Here is a 19,326-nt window from a genome sequence, read left to right as displayed (position 1 = left end):
AAGAAGAAGAAGAAGAAGAAGATCCTGATTTGTTACAGAAACACATGACACAAAGCTTCACATGAACTCAGCCTGTGCCAATCAAAGTGTGTTAGGGTTAGGGTGTCTTGACATACACAGTCCACGCACTTAGTTACCACTTCATTAGGTACAGCTCAGAGTGTTTTAGTTTAAAATCGTCACAGTGCACCAAAGTGCACATAACAACAAATATAAATAAAAATAAAAGGTATTGATCCACACAACATGGAAATTCTGTTGTTGTCAGTCATGATATGGAAGACAAGTTCATTTAAAAAGACAATAGAATAAAAAAACCATCTTCTTAAGGCCCAATCGCATTTCACCCCTTAGCCCTTCCCCTTCGTATTCCTGTGTTCACGTGAATGGGTAGGTTGTCCCCCAATACCTGTTGGGACTGAGGCGTAGGAACTGAGATTTTTGTGACCCTCACTTCAAACCTAGGGGTACCCACAATCGTCTCCTTTGGCAATTCATGGTCCATGTATGTCCGCGATACAGAACATCATGTTTTAATGGCGTGTAATCAAACTTTGACGCCACACCCCGGTCACCTGAATAATAATAATAAGACATAAAGATTCCTTTGATCTTTGAACACTGACACTGCAGGAGTGGAGTTGTTTGTTTACGGCATCAAAGGATTCATGGTCCGGAAAAATCCCGTTTTAATGGCGTGTAAATAAACTTTGACGCCACGCCACGGTCACACCGTTTGACGAAATATCAATCTTTCAATAACTTATTATCTCAATCTTGTTGTGATGACACTCATCTCAATTTGAAGTTGATCTGATGAAAGTCCTTGTACAAGTACCTCAAAGTAAAAATGTGGAATATGGCCAAAACGGCCACTAAATGCAAAATAGCAGGCTTCCTGTTGCGTTTTTCCAATTGCACCTCCAGACTTTTTTGTTTGTCTGGTCATGATACACCTGTGAATCGATTTTTGTGAAGATCGTTCAATGTGAACACGTTCCAGGGGGCTCGGGGGGCATCGTTGAGCCATTTTGCCACGCCCATTGAAAACTCCTCCAGAATACGTACATTATCACCACTTTCGAATTTTCTTCAAATACTTTTGCCTGAAAAAATTAATAATCCTACAATTTCAATAGGGCCTCACTCTCTGTCAGTGCCTGTCAGTGCTCAGGCCCTAAATACACAAGTATGTAGTATTTAAAAGAGGGTAATATTTTAATCACAACTTTAGTATAAACTTTAATTTCACAATATTGAAACATGATATGATACAATTAAGAGACATGAGAGCTATGGAATTGTTGATATTTTAATAAGCAAACCAGTTTTCACAAATATAGAAAAATATGAAGTTTATGTTGCAATATTAACGCAATGGAAAATAATATTTAATGCATATTCCTGAGAGGAAATGAGATGTTGTCATTTCAGCTGGAATGCGGAAAAAGCTGAATCATGAGTTCGTTCATAATTTAGAAGTCATTGTCACTCTCCTCTAACAGAGGGGGTCTCACAGGCCCCCTGGAGGTGTGAGCAACCTTGGACACCGGATCCTCCAAACTGTCGTCCTCCAAATCCTTGCTTTCCTCTTCCTCCTCTCCCTCCTCATCTTCTTCATCATCCTCATCCACGTCAATCTCGCTGTCCTCGGTCTGAAAAAAGAGGCCACAAGGCCACAAGTAAATCAGATCAAATAGGATAACAATTTTAAAACACTGAGTTGAGTTACACCGGGGATGTGCACATTTTCCGTCAACACTAAATCAGTGCAACCCAACTAATCAGACAGGGAATCTAACCGCAGTGTCACGTCTTCAGGTTGGATGAAAACATGCAGAGTCCGGGACTGAATTAACAGTGAACGGCTGAATGATACATCTACCGTCTACAACTACATGGACAACATAACCATGTTTCAGGTTGAAAGGAAAAATCCAATTTAAATCCAAATGTACATCCTGAACATCTGAGCACAGTGAACATTTGCACTAATCTTCAGAGCTTCAACACAGGCGTTTAAGAAAAGAGAAAAATATGCAAGCTACATATCTTATATAGCGTTGTGTGTCAACCACTGGATACTCCTGCCAATTACTACACAAGGGCGAAGATGGTCTATACGGGCAGTGTGGAGAATGCCTACAATGTCAGAGGATTAGAGTTGGATTTTTCCCTTTAATAACTAAGATAGGTTTAATACACAGATGCAGGAGGAGAGAACCGAATCCTTGCCCTCCACAAACCTTTAGTTTCCGTTGTTTTTTGGCAGAATGAACTGGCTTTCTGGAAACAGCCGAGGGCTTTTTAGAATAGAAGTGACAGAGAAAGGTGAAGATATTGAACAGAGGAAGATGAAAACCAAAAGCAAGATGAAACTGATCACAGATGGCGGACATGACACTTACAAATGACAAATAAAAACAAACAGTAAGTTGTTTCCGTATTGAGAGAGATAAAACAATCAGCAAAGAAGTGTTTGGATTTGTGAGATTTAGCGAACATATGAAGAGGTGGGAGGAAGAAAGCAGTCTTGTTTGGAGGTACGAACCTCGTCACTGTCACCCTGCATGGTCCCGATGAAACGAGCTCCTGATCCTATGGTGAAAAAGAGGTGATGTTCAACAAAGTTTGCGTGGGCCAAGTATTTATTTTTGTGAGCCGCAGACATGTTTCCTGGCCATTACAAAGACGTGGCTTTCCCGTGTCTGTTTTGTGTACCTGCCATGATGCTGTTTCGTGTGGGCCGGGGTTTCGAGGGTCGACTCTCTTCTATGTCACTGTCTGAGCCGTCATCTTCTGGGACGTCCATGTCCGAATCCTCATCTTTCACTGCGGGAGAACATAACAACAAAAAGTTGTGATCACTTTAAGATTGATACTGTTACTTTTTGCTTTAAGTTTGTGTGCTTGTCTTACGGGAGCTTCTCATCATATCTTTCTCCTCCTCCCTCAGCTTGTGCTGCATCATCCTCATGTTGTTTTCAGCCTCCTGCCGGGGGTACAACACAGACATTCCTACATCTGTCAGATTCAGAATCCAAGATCGTTCCACCTTTATGTCTCCAGTCTCTTCTATCTACTGCATTCATATCTGAATTTTAACTTTAATGCAAATGTTTGTGAGCTGCATAGTTTTACATCTCATTACCACAAGCCTGCCAGTGACAAATAGGAAGAGGAAGAAAGCATGCTCCTTTAATCATGCCTACGTTGTTCATTGGATTTCCCCAGAATGTGTTCAGCAGTATAAAAACATTTTAAGCTAGTTCAAAACATGCAAGAAGGATAAATTACTCTCTCTTTATGAACAAAAGCAGATGGTAAGTAACATAATTTAAAAAACTTATTCTAAATTTCTAGTAACTTTTAACTGACCACCCCCCTTATTTTCTATTTTTGTACATTTTCAAATCCATAATGGCAAACTTAAACATGTCTCTCATGCTGAGCATTACTGATATAAAGTACCAACGGACCCACTGTGATTCCATCTGTCAAACAATCCCCGTTCTTCATATCATACATACTCACACACCTCAAACCTCTCCTGCTCCAGTCTGTGGTGCTCATCCAGCTGCGCCTCCAGAAAGCTGAGGTTCCTGAACTTCTCCACATAGATGACGTACGTCTTTTGCAGATCCTCCTCTATCTTCTCATATTCGTCCATGAATGCTGGTCTGAAACATTGAGAGAGGAAAGTAAAAATGTATTTTGCAAACACACCAGCTGCTGAAGAATAAAGTAAGTTGAAGAATGAAAATAATGCATGTAATAATTGAGGCAGCAGGGAAACAATCCCATCGTTTGGCTCTCCACTACCCGGCTGGTCATACACTCACCTGACACTCTGAAGCGTCTGGAGTCTCTTTCGATTCCTCTCCAGCTCCTGCTTCTTCTTCTCTATTTTGGCGTCCAGAGAGGTCACATCCGACCCAACATTTCTCAGCATGTCTTTGGTCTTCTCCACACTTTCCTTGAAAATAAACACAGAGGCATGGAGGCGGATTAAGTTCCATTTCATGACTAAAATCAGGTGTGAGTTAAAAAAAAAGGAAGATTGTATAATGGCTGAATGGATAATAAAATACAAACCAAAACCTCCTTGATGGCAGCTCTCAGGGCCTTCTCGGTCTCATTGACCTCCAGAGGTCTGGCAATGGCCGCAGTTCTCATTTCCTGTCAGGACAATGAAAACAAACACAGATTGATCTCCTGCATCACTGACACCATTTTTAAACAGACATCATCACTCTACAGCTGTTATCATCAGAGAGCACAACCTGGGTTCACTGCAGGAAAGAAAGCAACATCAACAGAGTAATTTCCTATAAATATTATTAAGTTATTGATGGCTGAACAATATATCGAGTCTGTGGCTAATGCATGAAAAAATACCAATTCAAGGGATATCTGTTATTTTTTTATCTTTCCATGTGAACTTTTCTTATTCTCAAGGATTGTGTGCACTCCGGATCAAGGAGAGTGAGTGTGCTTTTCCTCACCCGCAGTTCAACCTCTTTACCCAGTAAATCATAGAGAGATGCTCCTTTAGAAGTGACCTCGGATGCCAGCTGTCGAGCGGATTTGAGATCAGAAATCTGCAGTGAAGACAGTGAGACGCATTCAGCAACATATGGTTTTCTCTTCTACATAAGATTTGATATAACATAAGTTAAGGGAAGAAAATATACAAAGGAAATGGCACCATAATAGTAAATACTATATGGGTGTTAAGAAAAACGAATTGTAGGCAAAGTAATGCTACAAAAGTTATTGAAAACCCACTTGAGCTGTAGTTTCAACTTAAAAATTACATTAACATACATTCTAATTGCAGAGACTCCTAACAGCGGACAGATCTTTAAACTCAGACAAGACTGAAGATAAACAAACTGTAATTTCACCCGTGAGCCGAGGTCAAACTTGAACTTGTTGTTATCCTCCTCAACTATTTCTCCAAAGGCCATCTGCTTAGTCTTCATAGCGTTGTACAGCACCGAGGTGATCTTCAGCAACTCTTTCACAGCGTAGCCATCAGCCTGGTAGAGGTGCTTCATGTTGAGTTTGATGTGAGCCTTCGTTGCCTGCAAACAGGTGAGATGCTGCTTTAGACAGATGAAGGCTAGACACTTTAATGGCTACAATGAACTGTACATTAAGTAGACTTCACCATGAACTGGGCCACGGCCTTAATGAAGAACACCCTGTCTGACTCTGTATCCACATCAGTGGGAATATCCATGTGAGGCTCATATCTTTGTGAAAAGGAAGAGAGAGGAGGGTTGGGAAAGACACAAAAAAATTAAAATATCACAGACCAATATAACCAATAGCAAATTCAGTTTTGGTGTTATCATGGCTGCAAGAATCGTATCACAAAACATCCTAAATCTCCCATGGCAAAAGATTGGATTATTGAAATGTTTAAGATTTCCTCACATGAACATATGTTGGGTAGAATTAATAATGAAGGAAATGCATCACAATAACACACACATAAAAAACACAGAGGGACTATACATTGGATGGATCAGTGGCTGAGAGGAACACAACTTCCCTGTGTGGAGCTCAGTCTTACCTCTTTATGAGCCATATCAATATCTCCGCCACCAAGGTGAAGTTTGGTGTACTGAAGTTCTGCACCGATATCAACCTGGGGTATCCCAAGGCCCTCATCATCTCAGTGAAATCTGCCAAGAGAGGAGCAGCTCCAGTGTGTCAACATCACACAGACACACAACAACAACACATCTCAGATTACGATGAGCATCGCTTACTTCTCAATTCTCTGAAGGACATCCTGGGGATGTTGCGGCAACAGAACCTGTGGTGGTTCCTCCTCTGGAGACGGGAAGTGGGGATGAGAGATGTTATCACAGAGGAAGCTTCTGACCAACACAGCCCACAGAGACGAGGCTGGGTTGTATCGAAGGTTTAACCCGAAGCGAACAGTCCTGTTGGGTTGTTAGAAAAACAGCACCTCAATGTGATATAACAGAGTTGGGTAACTTGTGTTAGCCTGTGTTTTAGCATCGATTGGCTGTGTGAAGCTAACTCCTTCAGGGATTTCTCCTCTTCAGAGCTAGCTGGTGGCTAACAGGAAGTGAGACGACGGAGCTAACGCCCGCTGTCTCTTTCTGAACCTCCTGATCAGCAGCTACAAACACAACACGAGGAGTTTTGCTGTCATAATAAGGATGGAGGAACCTGCCGGAGCTGATGTGAGCTAGCTTCGCCTTTTCCGTAGATGGTTTCTATGGAAACGCATTCTTGCATTACGGAAGCTCAACGCGGCCAAAGAAAAAAGCAGCAGCGTTTCTTCTTCTTCTTCGTGGTAACATGTGCTTTTCGTCACATGAGGATTTGAATGAAGAAAAGAAAGATTTTTCTCAAGCTTGTGGGCAAAGGGATATTAAAAACAATAAGTTGTGAATGACTGTATATGTAGAAAATACTGACTGTGAATTTAACAAAATTATTTATTTATTATTTTGAATGACTGAAACAAATGTAAAAAAAATTATTTGAATTTTTATTGAAGGAAAAGATGGTCCACTTCTTGGAACGTGCACAAACTAAAAAAAAATGGCCTCCCCACTTGTCCTCTTTCGCTCCAACAAAAGGTGAACAGGTCATATAAACTACAACCGTATGTACTACATACAACAACTATAGGTTATGTGACCTACTTTCTGAAAAATGAAAAACCGAAAATTATTTACAAAAAATTAAAATAATCCCCCTAGAAATACAAACCCATTACACCTTGTATCATGACCAAAATAATATTATTTTTCTTTGACTTAAAAGACTAAATTATCAGGTGCACAATTCAGAAAGCACCGTGACAGTTCTGGGCCAATGGCTGTAGGGTTTTGTGGGATGGCAGGCTCTCATTGGCTGATGAGTTGGCGTATCAAGGGTGAATGAGGAAGGGGAGTGAAGAATACAGTGATGGTGGATGATAGGAGTGTCGGAGTTACGAACAAGAAGTGTGTCGTGTTCTCTGGGCTTTAATAAAGTTACACATAGAGAGAGAAGATATGAACGTGTTCACCGTTCAAATTCATTATTTGTCATTGCGTTGCGTTCAGTTCATCTTTCTCATAAAAGTGAATGTGTTCAATGAACGCGTTGTTTTGCGTTCGTTCATGCACAACACTGTTTGCACGACTCATACAGCTTTGTGTTTTAAAATGATCTCTAGCTGTCAGTAGTCCCCGGTGCGGCCACACGGGGCGACACCTCTCAGTCAGCGCCGCAGAAGAGTCTTTATTTCTCCGGGCTGTTCCCTGACGCAGAGCGTGATGGAGCCGGGGATCGAACCACCTCACAACAACAACACGCCGCTTGGAAACGAGCCTCCCGCCCACGGCCTCCACAGCAAGCGGCTGAAGGAGCTGGAGAATGCCGCCCTGCAGACCACTCTAATCTCACATATGGAGTGGGAATCCGGGGCTGACGCCGGGACCTGGACTGAGCAGCAGCCCGGGCGGGACGAGCAGTCGAACGGCGTGTCCTTGAACCAGCGGTCGGAGCCTCCGCAGACGCCCAGGGCGGGGGACACCGAGGCGGCGGCGACGGCGACGATGGAGGAGGAGGAAGCGGAGCGAAATGTTTCCGAGCAGCGTGCGGAAGAGGAGCGGAGCCTGACGGACCATTTGAACAAACGCCTGCTCTCCTCGTTTCTGGAGAAGCTGAACGAAAGGGACCTGGCGCTCCCCGGTGTCCAGCGCCTGGACTGCGCTGTAGCCGACGAGGACTCGAACAGGGCCGCGGAGGAGTGGTGAAGCACCGGGCTGGGGCGCAGGGCGGCAGCGGTGCCAAGGAGGGGTGGAGGACGGCAGCGTGCACAGGAAGCACAACCCTGCCACTTCCAAGACAGACTTACATTCAGTGCTGTGTATCCACCCTGCAAGGTGTGTGTGGAGAGGTGGCTGTTTTTCAATGGTGAGAATGGGTGAAAACGAATTAAGAAAATGCAATAAATGATATGATGATATGAAGTGTTCTGTACTCACTGGTTACTCACATCTGGCTGCTGGGGGCACATCTGGATTTTGAAGTGACATTCAATCCACAGCAGATGTCTCTACACACCAAAATATACACTTAGTCTCTAAAGACAGAATACATTTTAATAATCCTCAAGTCCCATTTGTAGGGCCTATTAAAATAAACTATAATTAGATTGAATGTAATAGAAGAGTGGCGACAGTGAGGAACTTGAACAAAAGTGTTCATAAGTCCAAAGATAAATACATTTACTGAAGTTGATTCACTAAGTCAAGTAAATGTAAATTTGAAATTGACAAAAATACGATCTTATACATTAAAGCTACTCTTTACATTAATCTTAATCTTTAATCTTTTTTTTTTTACTGCAGAGTCAAATGACTGCAGTAAACTTTGCCATTTTCTTTATGTTGGCCCTCTAGACGCTGCCTCGACAGCATATACGGATGTGGGCCACTTCAGGCACTTCTGCCTTTCTTGTTGCCCTGAAAAAAGTGTATTTAAGCCTGAAGAGGCCCACTTGTAAAAACGAAAACGTGGCCCAATTATCCCCAAACAAATGTAGGCCTTTTTTGGCAAACATGCGATGCTCTCTGCACGATGTAAACTGGATTTGAACCTTAAGTGGCCCAGATCTGGCAAAGAGGAGCAGACTTCCCGTGCCATCCTTCAATGGGGGTCAAATCAGAGCCAAATTCGGACAAATGGGACTGTACTTCATCTGCGATACATTATGACGCTTATTGAACATGTGGTGGTTTGCACATAATTGTGTACATGTTGTTTCTTACATTTTTCGACATTCAACAGTGACTTTGTATCCTACAAAATGCAGGTGAGGGGAAGAACTGAAAGTAGAAACAGTTACATATACAAACCCAAGTACACCCAGTAATTTTGGATTAAAAGAGGTATTTGATTTCAGACATTTTTAAACAAACAGCTAAAACTTTTACACACAACTTTCTCCTGACACAGGAAATGGGTTGCTGCACTGCACTGAAAACAAACTCAAAGAAGTGGATCCTCCCCCGCTGATCACATATCTGACCCACAATGCACCAGTTATCTTGACTAGCTGTCTACTGGTGGAGGCGTCAACGAAGCCTCCTCAGGCTTCTGAGGAGTCAGAAAAACTTTCGACTGGGGATCAATATCTAAGAACCGCTATTTTACTGAGAGACAAACCTGCGTCATCACATTCACAGCGAAGGATTTATAATCCAACACATCAACAAAATGAACTGCATATTTCCACTATAGTGTGAAGTATATTCATGAAGATGGTCACAGACAGAGAAAATTGTAACATATATTTTACAGGTTCTATGAAACTTATGTAAAATACAGAAGAGACAGTTCATGTTGAACAGAGGCGACAATTAGAAATGATGGGATAGTGTCAACGTTGAATAAAACCTTTGTAAAAGAAACACGAAGTCACTTAACTAAGCAGCTAAACTTCAGAAGGTACCGAACCCGTTGAGCGTTTCATTGTTTTCTATTTCTAATTTGAAGTGACTGTTGGGCTATGGGGGGTAGGGCGCTTTACTGAGTGTTTTCCCTTTAGGCTCTTCCCTGTGCATCCACCCTGAGAGTTGTTGAGTTGGTTCTCATGCTGCTGACATTTGTGATGATCTAGGTTTTACCACTAATCGTCCACCAGGGGTCTCACATTGCTTTTTATCTTATCTCCTTTAGCTAAGGAAACATTGGACCATCCTTTATGAAAGAAAAGGACAAAATGCCCGTCACATCTGCCAAGGCAGGAGTCACATTGAACAACAAGCGTACTGAACATACAGTTAATAAGAGGGTTTTAATAACAATGTTAAGTTCAATTACAATAAATGTCTCTGAATCTATTATTTATATAAAGATGGACGACATGTCAACTGCCCAAAAATGAAGCCAGAGCATCTCAATCGCCACCTGGTGGTTTGTTGCAGTATAGGTAATAAACTGCCTATTCCATGTTAATGGGTGGGAGATAGACCAAACAAAAGGTCAAATACATTTTTTTGAAGTTTCTGTCATTTCAGATAGTTCTTGTCACACTGATCTGAGTCTAAGTGTGGATTTGTCAATTAGGAATTTGCTAAATAAGTGACAGATAAGACTAATTTTGAAATGGTTGAGTGTGGGTATCAGCAGGACCTTGCTACTGCTGCTATATCCCGCCATCACTACAGCACAAACTCTGGCTCCTAATGCACAAAATGATGGCGTTCATATACAAGCTATTTCGGCTTAATATCGGGACAGTGGGAGGAAGTGGAGACACCTCGTCCATCTTTATTTTCCGTCTGTGGTCTGTTCACAAACCAGACCCTGTTTACCTCAGACTGTCACATATCCAGTAACCAAGCAAGATATGGAGCATTCCTGAATGAACGTCCTGATGAAAGACACTTTCAACATTAAAGGAATTTAAACAACACCTGAGGATATTTGATTACAGTCGATATGTTCCTCGGCCCAATAATTAAATAGCTCCAAACACGGGGCAGATGTCATACCTTCAAAAAGATTCAGAGCAGAAAAATAGACAAATGCTAGAAATGATTACTGCTTCTGGCGAGGAAATACCACTACTTAGATTAAATCATCTTCATACTTTTATGCTATAAGTGGTGAAGTATTATTCGCCTGATCTGTCAGTTCTTTTTCATTTGCATCGTCTTTGCGCAGTTTCCTCGAAGGCACCAGCTGTGGTTTAGTTGCTTTGTCGCCCTGGAAAAAAAGACCAAAATACTGAATTCATGATACAGTTTAAGTTTACATTTAAAAAATCTGAATCCTTGATATATTCTTAATTTTGCTTGTTTACACTAAAACAGTGTGCGTGCTTTTAGGCAGATGAGTCTAAGTTCAGGTTGAGACTCGGAGTGATGGTTTAAATGCATGTGGATTTGCTGTATAGGTGATGCTATATATGCATCATATGTATATTAAATTCATACATTTAGTACGCAGCTAAAAAGGTGGACCTGTGTTATCTCATTGATTTATAATAATCATTCATGTCTTTACCCTGTTATCCCTGTACAGGCTCACAGGCATCATCAGCATATCCGAAGATGCATCATGCAGAAGACAGGGACACACTCTGGACATTGTTCCAGTCTTAGGACAAACACAGACAGCCAACACATTCACATTTATGAGTATATACATATATGAGTATATTTATGAGTGTCATGATAGTTGGGTTCCAAAAGGATAAATGTATACATTTAGAAGCTGATATGGAGGATTGAAATATGAGTTTAGTTACTTTTATGTTTTTATGTTTATTAATATTTCCTCTGTCATGGAGGTTGCTTTCAATCCTGTGCATTTTATAGTTTGTTTGTTTGTTTGTTTGTTTGAAAGCAAGATACAAAACAACGGAACCGATTTCCATGAAACTCAATGGAAGGATGCGATACAATGACACTCAATTGATCACAAAGTACAACCAAGTCCCAACTATCCCCTTATACCCATGAATTATTCTCTGGGAAAACTCGATCTCGCATTAATCCAGAATCCTCCCAATGATCCGGATCCACATTAAAAACTGCAGTGGTTCTTCTTTGAGCCAAACCACATCCCTACAATTGATTTACATTTAAATCAGTTCAATCACTATGGTTTAACCCTGCTTACAAACAATCCAGCCCACAAGCAAAAAGACAGTGAAAACATAACCTCCTTGGTTGAGCACTTGCATCAACTAAAGTTGTTATCACAGTACTCACCCTTTGCTCTGAGTGAAGCTCCACTTGCTTTTTATTCAGGTCCCACCACAATAAACCCTCTTGAATATCACTCCTCTGTGTCGCTCCTGTGTGGAGAGAGAAACATCTTCTATTATATTCTTATCGTTGATTATTACGATAAAGCAATAGAATTTCATTATTAACTCGCTAGTACAATATGAACAAAGCTGTATTTTCATGGCCCAGCAGGTGTACCGGATTCTATGTAAGTAAATGTCTAAACCGGCGGCTCAGTGTATTTTATTGGCTCTAATTCAAACAGCAGATCTCAAGTTTCCACCTCAATCAGCAGCTTTCACTTCAGCCAAACTCAACAGCAGTTCATTGGCCTTCATCTCCTCACCTGTTGCATAACTCACTATCAGCCCGACTAGTATGACTGAACTCGTGGCCATAGCACCAAAGTAGAGGTAGGACATGGAGTAGAAGTTAAGCAGGCCCCTAGTTTTGGAAAAGGCAGGGTGAAAAGTATTTAATAAAAAAAGGACAGTTGCGTGAAAGTCGTTGCCGGATAACTCACTGACCCCTGATCATCCGGCTGCAGTGCTGTGAAGATTGAGTGCTGGTCCTGGTTGGAGCTGCTGTTCAGGGTGATGTTGACAGGTGGGCACTCGCCGGTGAAGCTTGGCAAGACACCCATCGTCTCTTCACTGGGGGGGTAAAGAGTTGAACCAACAGCCAGCCACAGAGACACGCAGAAGCCCGATATCATACCTGCGAATGCCCCCTGAGAGACAAGATCACAGAGTGGTTTATTGATCACCGTGGGGAAATTCGGCCGAAGTACCGAATGTACTATGTGTTTCTGATAAATTGGATCACCGGCCACTCACCAGCCGGTTGGTTGCCGGAACAAACATCCCCAAAATGAATACACCTAGTAAGGGCCCGCTGACCACACCCATGATGGTAAATGATCCCTGAGGAGAGAAATTAAATTAAACTAATGAAACAAACAGTTGAGATTCAGCTTAGAAATATATAAATAATGAGTACAGATCTCATTGTGCAGGTCATCATCACCGTCTGCCAATATTCTTTAATTATGGTGTGTTTTAATTTAGATTTTGAGTTACATAACTTTGGTTCTCTGACTTCAAAGGACATTGTATTTAATTGCATATTGTCTTCTTGTCATGATGCATTTGTATGTAAGGGCCGTCACATGTTGGATTATAAATGATGTGATATGGCTCTATTCATATATTACACCTGCAGAACTCCCCAGTCCAGTAGGGAGGAGAGAGCCGCCACAGTGATGCAACCAGCTCCATACAAGAAAGCTTGAAGAAAAACAGAAGAGCAAACACAGAAGTAATGTAGCAGAGGTGTGAACAATGCCAACTTTAGATTCCCACAATATTAGCAGTGCTTATGCGAATTGTTACATGGTCAGTGGGAATTAACCTACACAGTCCTTTGGAAATCAGAATCTGTTTCTTCTGGCTGATGTTGACAAGATGAGGTCGCAGCAGATCCTCCATCGTCACCGCTGCCATGGCGTTGATACTGGTGGAAACTGTGCTATTAAGAAAGACATTTGTTATAACACTGGCTATGTTTATATTCTGCTACGAAATGACGGTTCCAAAAAGTGAATCAACATCTTTATCGCCTAATGGTGGCTGACTGCTGTATAAATCATAAACTTTTCCTCCTCCCCACTTTGAAGGACAGTTTCTAAAAAAGTGAGACTAAATCATCCTGAAGATTAGTGGCTAGCTGCAAAACAAAGTTAGATAACATTTATTATCAGAGATGGTTTCTGTTGTTTTAGGTCGTTCTTATCACTCTGATGTTTTTTTCAAGTTATTTGATGAGCCTTTTTTGTTTTGGTTGAAAAAGACTCAACAAAATAAAGTTGATACTAAGTCTGAAAAATGGGACTTTAATGGGGGGATGATAAGATTCAAATACCTCAGAGTACCGCTGTATGCACTGGCAAGGAAGAGACCCGGGAAGCCTGGATAATTTCTGAATATGTCCAATACAAAGTACGGCATGTACTTCATCAGACCAGTGAGAGGGGTAAAAGAGAAAAGTTAATATCAGTGTTAGAAAAAATATATATTTTTACGGTTGCTCTTCAATAAATAAAATCAAAATGTGAAAATAAAGACTCCTAAGAAGGGTCTGGGCACTGAAGTTAGTTTTTGGTTAGATCTTCACGGACGTTCACTCCGGATCACAGGGCTTTGATTTAGGGAACTTCAATAAATAATTGCATTGTTTGTGACAGATTCCGTGACCCACTGAATCCAAATCACTTCAGATATTACTACAATAGACAAACAGGATAAACCTCTACTTATTGTGTCTTTTATTTTAAATGAATTGAATATCAACAATAGATATATATTTTTGATAGTTTCCATGTCACTTAACCTACTTACTCGAAACAAACATCAAATTTGATTGGTACCTCAGATCAGTGGTTCTCAAATGGGGGAACACACACATATGTTTAATATCTTTCTAATACATTTCTCTTGTGTTTTTCTCACTAAGCAGAATCGAGTTATTATTCCAAGAAACATACAGGGGTTCCTGGAATATTTTCTATCTTGCAGGGGGGCCTCGGCTGAGAAAATATTGAGAGCATCTGGCCTTGCCAAACAGGACACCCTTCTTTTTAAAATATTTTAGTGCTTCTTACATTTTGTATGATTTTGAATATTTCTAAATAACGTACTTATTAAAGTGATAAAATGTGATTTTAAAATATTTCCATCTGTAACAAATATCAGCGGCACGAAAATGAAATTAAAGGAGTTGTGTCATGTTTATCTCAGGAATTTTTTTTTATAGTAGAACAATTCAATGATTGAGAGAAGTAAATCTTAAGGGGCAAAGGTTTCCAGTGAGAAAAGATGAATGTGAAGTCATGAAGGAATGTGTTGTGTCAACATCACCCTGAGTTAGAGATGGATTCAAGTTATAATATCAGTATCAGAGTGAGGCTTTCACACTGGATCAGCTACACAAGCTCATGCTCGTGAATCAATACGAAGATTTGTTTCTGGTGCGTCATTATTACCAGATCAGGAGAAGATATTTTCCCGGACGTCAGTGGATCACAGTGGGCGTAATATGTAAACATGACAATGCCACAGGTCGCTGCACTGCCCACCACGAGGAACAGACCCACTTGGTTCACAAACAGCGCCCTGCATCAAAAGAACACGTCCAGGTCACAACTAGTCTTCATATTTCACTGACAACAAACAGGCCTCCACCACTGACTCTTTATAAAAGGTGAACGACATTTCGACAGTTCCAAAAAAAGTGAAACTAAATCATCTCGATTTCCCCCCAGTGGCTGGCTGCAGAAAAAGCTAGAAACTTCACCTCCTCCATGTTAGTGGTGCATCTTTACTAATAGTCTATCTATGGTCTCTCCACTCACCACTGGGCGTCCCTCTCAGTCCTGCAGGAGATGTAACGCTGCACTTGAGCTTGGTTCACTCCGTACATGGACAGCCAAACCATTGCACCACCAACAGAGAGGCTCCAGAAGGAATAGCGCTGCCGCGGGTCCACATCAAAGCTGGAGAAAAACATCATGGAACAAAATCAGTCACATTCCCAACACCAGTTCCGTGACCAGAGCAACTGAAATCCAGTTGCAAATTGTTCATATTTTTGCACTTGGCTGTGGTGACGTTTTTTGCAAAAAGTTATGAGTTATGAGTCTGAAATAACGTTAACCACCATGTAGCTAAACTGTGATTATATGATGAGAGCAGAATTCCCCCAAAAATTACTTGTTGAAATTAATGCGTGAGCCATTCCTGGCGATCTCCAGCACCACTGCAGGCCCACCAACCAGAACTGTGCCGTAGATGAAAATGGCCACAAAGCCGGACAACATGACAATGATCTGGAAGACGTCAGTCCAGATCACAGCTTTAATCCCACCCTGTGAAAAACACACACAGATAGAGAGTGAGAAAATAACTGAGACTTTTCATTTAAAATCTGGACACTTTTCTTTATACCAGATTCAGAGTTTATTGTCGAGTATTTTTACACATACAAAGAAAGTGCTTTGGTGTATTAGAACGAGCACAAATGTAAACAAAAACTGTATGAAAATATTATAAACAAAAGAAACTTAAGAAAACATATTTGCGATATGAACGGTAGATATTTAAAATGTCATGTATTTTCAGTGTGCATGTTAATGGCAACGTAGAGTTCAAGTGTAAGAATACATTTGTCTCAGAGAGGTTTGAAATAACAAAATACAAGAAACACAGTGCAGCTCATTACATGTGAAATTACGTTTAAAGCTATAAAACTAGCTGCCTTGCATCCTTGAATCCTTTCTGCAGAAGAGGAAGCTAAACTCAGTTCAGTTCCTATGTCATCATCATTCATGTTTGCAGAAGAAGTTTCCGGTTCAATTCCCCGTTCAGTTGTGGTTTTTCTGGTCGCCTTGGCCTCTGACCTTTGACCAATCAGCTCCAAAGGTTAATTATCACACACACAGACAGACAGACAGACATACACACACATATTTTTGAGTACATGGAAACAATATGTTCTCACCATTGTGGTGTACAGGGTGCAAATGATCCCAGTCGAAAAGAGAGATGCCCACATATTGAATCCAGTGGCTGAAAGAAGAACAAAGGTTTCTTAGAGTTTTTTCATATGGAATTTGGACTTTCAAAGAAGCTTAGTCACTGACGGTGTCACAATACACTGTTTGTTTGAGTCGTCATTTAAACCGTTATCTAACATGATCAGAATCCAGATGAAGATGTTAAACGGCTTTAGTGTGGTTGTTTGCATTGCATCACCTGTCAACGCCAGGGGACAAAAGGTAAACTGAAGCTAACAGTAGTTTGCTAATCCTGCACGGTTTAAGAAGATGAGTTTCAAATAATGTTATCAAATCTTCTTTGCATTCTTGCAGGTGATGGTTTCGACCTGGGGTGATATGGATTTCTTGAAGAAGAAACTTGAGAAAAAATCTTTTTTAGATTCTACAGAGCCGAGAGCTGAGAGAGGCCTTTGTCACGCTTTAATACCGACATGTAAAGTTTTCCTGTAAGTAACTGATCCCACGTAAACAAAATACTATTTCTAATAATACTATTTCTACATTCCAACAAAATGAAATGAATGTCATGAGAAAATGGGCGACTGACCAAATAAACCTACCAATCTATTTAATGGCCTGACTTTAAAATAGAGACGCTATTGCTCAAACACACAAACAAAAAGAAGCCAGCTCCTACCGTAAGCTTATATATCAGTGAACATCAGCTTTCTTTAAAAAAATAGCTAAAGTCAAGGTTAGCTTGACTGTCTGTAGTTTACCTAGCTAGCCAGCTAATATCAGCTGATGAGAAGATAAAAGACATTATTGTGCGATGTGTGAAATTTCTATTCAATGATTATACAACTCATTGAATCGTTTCCACAGCTTGCACAACAAGCTTAACCAGACTCGGCCACATGTAAACTTCAGTTTGGACAAGTATCACATTCATACATTTTTTTCAAGCATCCGTGATTGGACGATATCACAATTCATTACGGTCTAACTTTAATAAGTGAGTTTATTTTTCTTTTTGTCCAGAGGGGCAGCTGAGTCAAAGACGGTAAACAGGCAGTGTCTTTCTCCCCGAGCTGTGTGCGTGGATGGCGTCAGGTGATCTCTCCTACCTTGGTTGAGGATCAAGGCGGGTGCATAGATGACGATCCCAGTGTAAAGCAGCTGCGAAAAGGAAACACACAAAAAATGTGCAAACACTGAAACCCGGGAGTCTGATTCCGAGCCACGGCTAATCTTTGTATTTAAGAAAGCTTTTGGGAACGTGACACCGTCTAAACACAAGATGGTCTTTGATAACATTGAGTAACAGTGTGCGAGAGGTCTTCTTACCGTCGCAATGAGAAACTGGATGCTTCCCAACAGCTGCATCCCTCTGCCAAATCTCATCTTCAGATACTGTGACAGGCAGACGATGATTGGTCAGAAACATTCACTCTTACTGGAGGTATTTGATTCCTTATTAGTTTGTGTTTAGTTTGTTAAAACCTTTAAAACAACCCCTTTACTTTGTTATATTTTTCCACTGCCTTCTTAAAATGATCTCTCTTGATCCTCTGATCATTTCGTCTAAATTAGTTTGCAGTCCTAATGGTTAAAATGCTTCATGCAGCCTCAAAATGCAATTTCTTGTGAGCACAATGATGATTTCATGACTTTATCAGCATTGATATTTTCTTGGTCATGAGATTTACTGAATTAAACGATCATAATCATGATTGACATATAAACCGATCATGATCTTGATCATAATTGATCATCATATTCATTTCTGATTTTGACATGCCATTAGTGCATGCCATATCCATAGTCCTGACTCTAAACATCAGATCTTTAGATCAAACCATGAGAAATGATAACATCAGTATCTTCTCTTATCTCAGGGTGTAGTCTCTCAGTTTAAGAGACTATGGATTTATGTCACCATCAGATGTTGAAATGCTTTCACCTGTTCTCGCACTCAAACAGCCTCCGCTTCTGCTTTGATTTGCTCTGCTTGTGCTCAAACTGTGCATTTGCACTCAGATATTTTGTTGCTAAGACAGATTCCCTGGGTCCCAGCTTTAGCTCTTCTTCAGCAGAAGGAGAGTAAATCTGAGCACAAATAGGGGTGTTCAGAGTGTGAGCGCAAGCTTTTGAGTGAAAGCATTGCAAACATGAAATCAGTAAGTCCTGCTCTCAAGCGGAAAGACTCTCTAATAAAGATCGTTAAAAACATATTCTTTGAAATATTTAGTGACAATAACTGCAAGCTCATGAAGACCTGATTGGTGCTGGTGATGCCCAGTCGAAAGAAAACGGGCAGGAAGAGGTACGCCGTCAGCAGGGAGTTGATGCTTTGTCCGAGGCACATGTAGAGGAACTTGAAGCCATAGCGGGACGCCTCGGCAGGGACACCCAGAACCTGGACCGCTGACATAAAACTGGCGCAGAGTGACAGCCCCACTGGCACAGCTGGCATACTCCGACCCCCGGTGAAGAACTCATCAGCACTCGTCGACCTCTTCCTCAAGGCCTGAAAGAGACCTATGGCCATAGAGATGAGCAACATGGTGGCAAAGACAGCATAGTCCGCCAGCACAAAGCTGGCAGGTTCACTGGCAGACTGATCCTCCATTTGATGCCCTCTGCTCTGCTGCGTCAGTGTGCAGGTGAATTCAGATGTTTGGTGGATCTGTAAGAGGGCATTCAAATCACCAAACGATCAATAGAGACACATGACACAAGCATATCCAGGTGATAATAGTCCTTTAGATTTACATTACACATGGTTCAGTGTGTAAAATGTAGTGAACTCTAGTTGTGAGGTTACATCTTGCAGCTGAAAACCCCTTAATTCTGACAATAGATCCCTTTTCATCAGATCTTACACAATGGACCTTTTAAAAGACAGCAACTGTAGAGTTTTTTTATTTTTATTTAAAAGATCGAACAGATTTCTAGTCAGTTTCAAACGGGCCAGGATATAGAAGTGGAGTT

At 41.1% G+C, this 19,326-nt stretch overlaps 2 protein-coding genes across 3 annotated transcripts; both read right to left on the bottom strand.

Annotated features, from left to right (window-relative positions):
• Positions 1–1,298: 1,298 nt before the first annotated feature.
• Positions 1,299–8,040, bottom strand: cluap1 (clusterin associated protein 1). 2 transcript variants are annotated; one of them, XM_053429982.1, is made up of 13 exons: positions 8,025–8,040; positions 5,781–5,957; positions 5,582–5,693; positions 5,174–5,258; positions 4,908–5,087; positions 4,506–4,601; positions 4,096–4,179; positions 3,843–3,976; positions 3,539–3,680; positions 2,920–2,992; positions 2,722–2,832; positions 2,552–2,598; positions 1,299–1,655 (listed from the first exon to the last, which is right to left on the bottom strand). In XM_053429982.1, the coding sequence occupies exons 2-13, from the start codon at positions 5,800–5,802 to the stop codon at positions 1,476–1,478; spliced, it is 1,266 nt and encodes a 421-aa protein (XP_053285957.1). In that variant the 5' UTR covers positions 5,803–5,957; positions 8,025–8,040; the 3' UTR covers positions 1,299–1,475. The 2 variants fall into 2 exon arrangements, with proteins under 2 accessions (XP_053285957.1, XP_053285955.1); XM_053429980.1 differs by lacking the exon at positions 8,025–8,040 and adding an exon at positions 6,211–6,342.
• Positions 8,041–9,615: 1,575 nt separating this feature from the next.
• Positions 9,616–18,931, bottom strand: slc5a5 (solute carrier family 5 member 5). The gene is given in 16 exon segments (XM_053429979.1): positions 9,616–10,752; positions 11,053–11,145; positions 11,763–11,848; positions 12,127–12,321; positions 12,363–12,510; positions 12,617–12,703; positions 12,996–13,066; positions 13,195–13,307; positions 13,701–13,789; positions 14,821–14,950; positions 15,190–15,330; positions 15,548–15,702; positions 16,335–16,402; positions 17,460–17,511; positions 17,680–17,745; positions 18,611–18,931. Coding segments are annotated over 16 exon segments (1,896 nt in total). The 5' UTR covers positions 18,899–18,931; the 3' UTR covers positions 9,616–10,638.
• Between the last annotated feature and the right edge of the window lie 395 nt (positions 18,932–19,326).

This window comes from Pleuronectes platessa, chromosome 9, assembly GCF_947347685.1.
Source record: "Pleuronectes platessa chromosome 9, fPlePla1.1, whole genome shotgun sequence".
NCBI classification, from domain to species: domain Eukaryota; kingdom Metazoa; phylum Chordata; class Actinopteri; order Pleuronectiformes; family Pleuronectidae; genus Pleuronectes; species Pleuronectes platessa.
The sequence above is the reverse complement of the archived record's forward strand: the minus strand, read 5'-3'. Positions and strand labels throughout refer to the sequence as shown.

What these genes read in the sequence shown, in the direction of transcription:
- cluap1 (XM_053429982.1), bottom strand. Translation starts at nt 5,802, where the DNA reads ATGTCCTTCAGAGAATTGAGAA. An exon ending in GTAAAGAGGTTGAACTGCGG is followed by an intron (nt 4,180 to 4,505) that starts GTGAGGAAAAGC and finishes TTGTCCTGACAG; the next exon opens with GAAATGAGAACTGCGGCCAT. An exon ending in AGATATGATGAGAAGCTCCC is followed by an intron (nt 2,833 to 2,919) that starts GTAAGACAAGCA and finishes GTTCTCCCGCAG; the next exon opens with TGAAAGATGAGGATTCGGAC.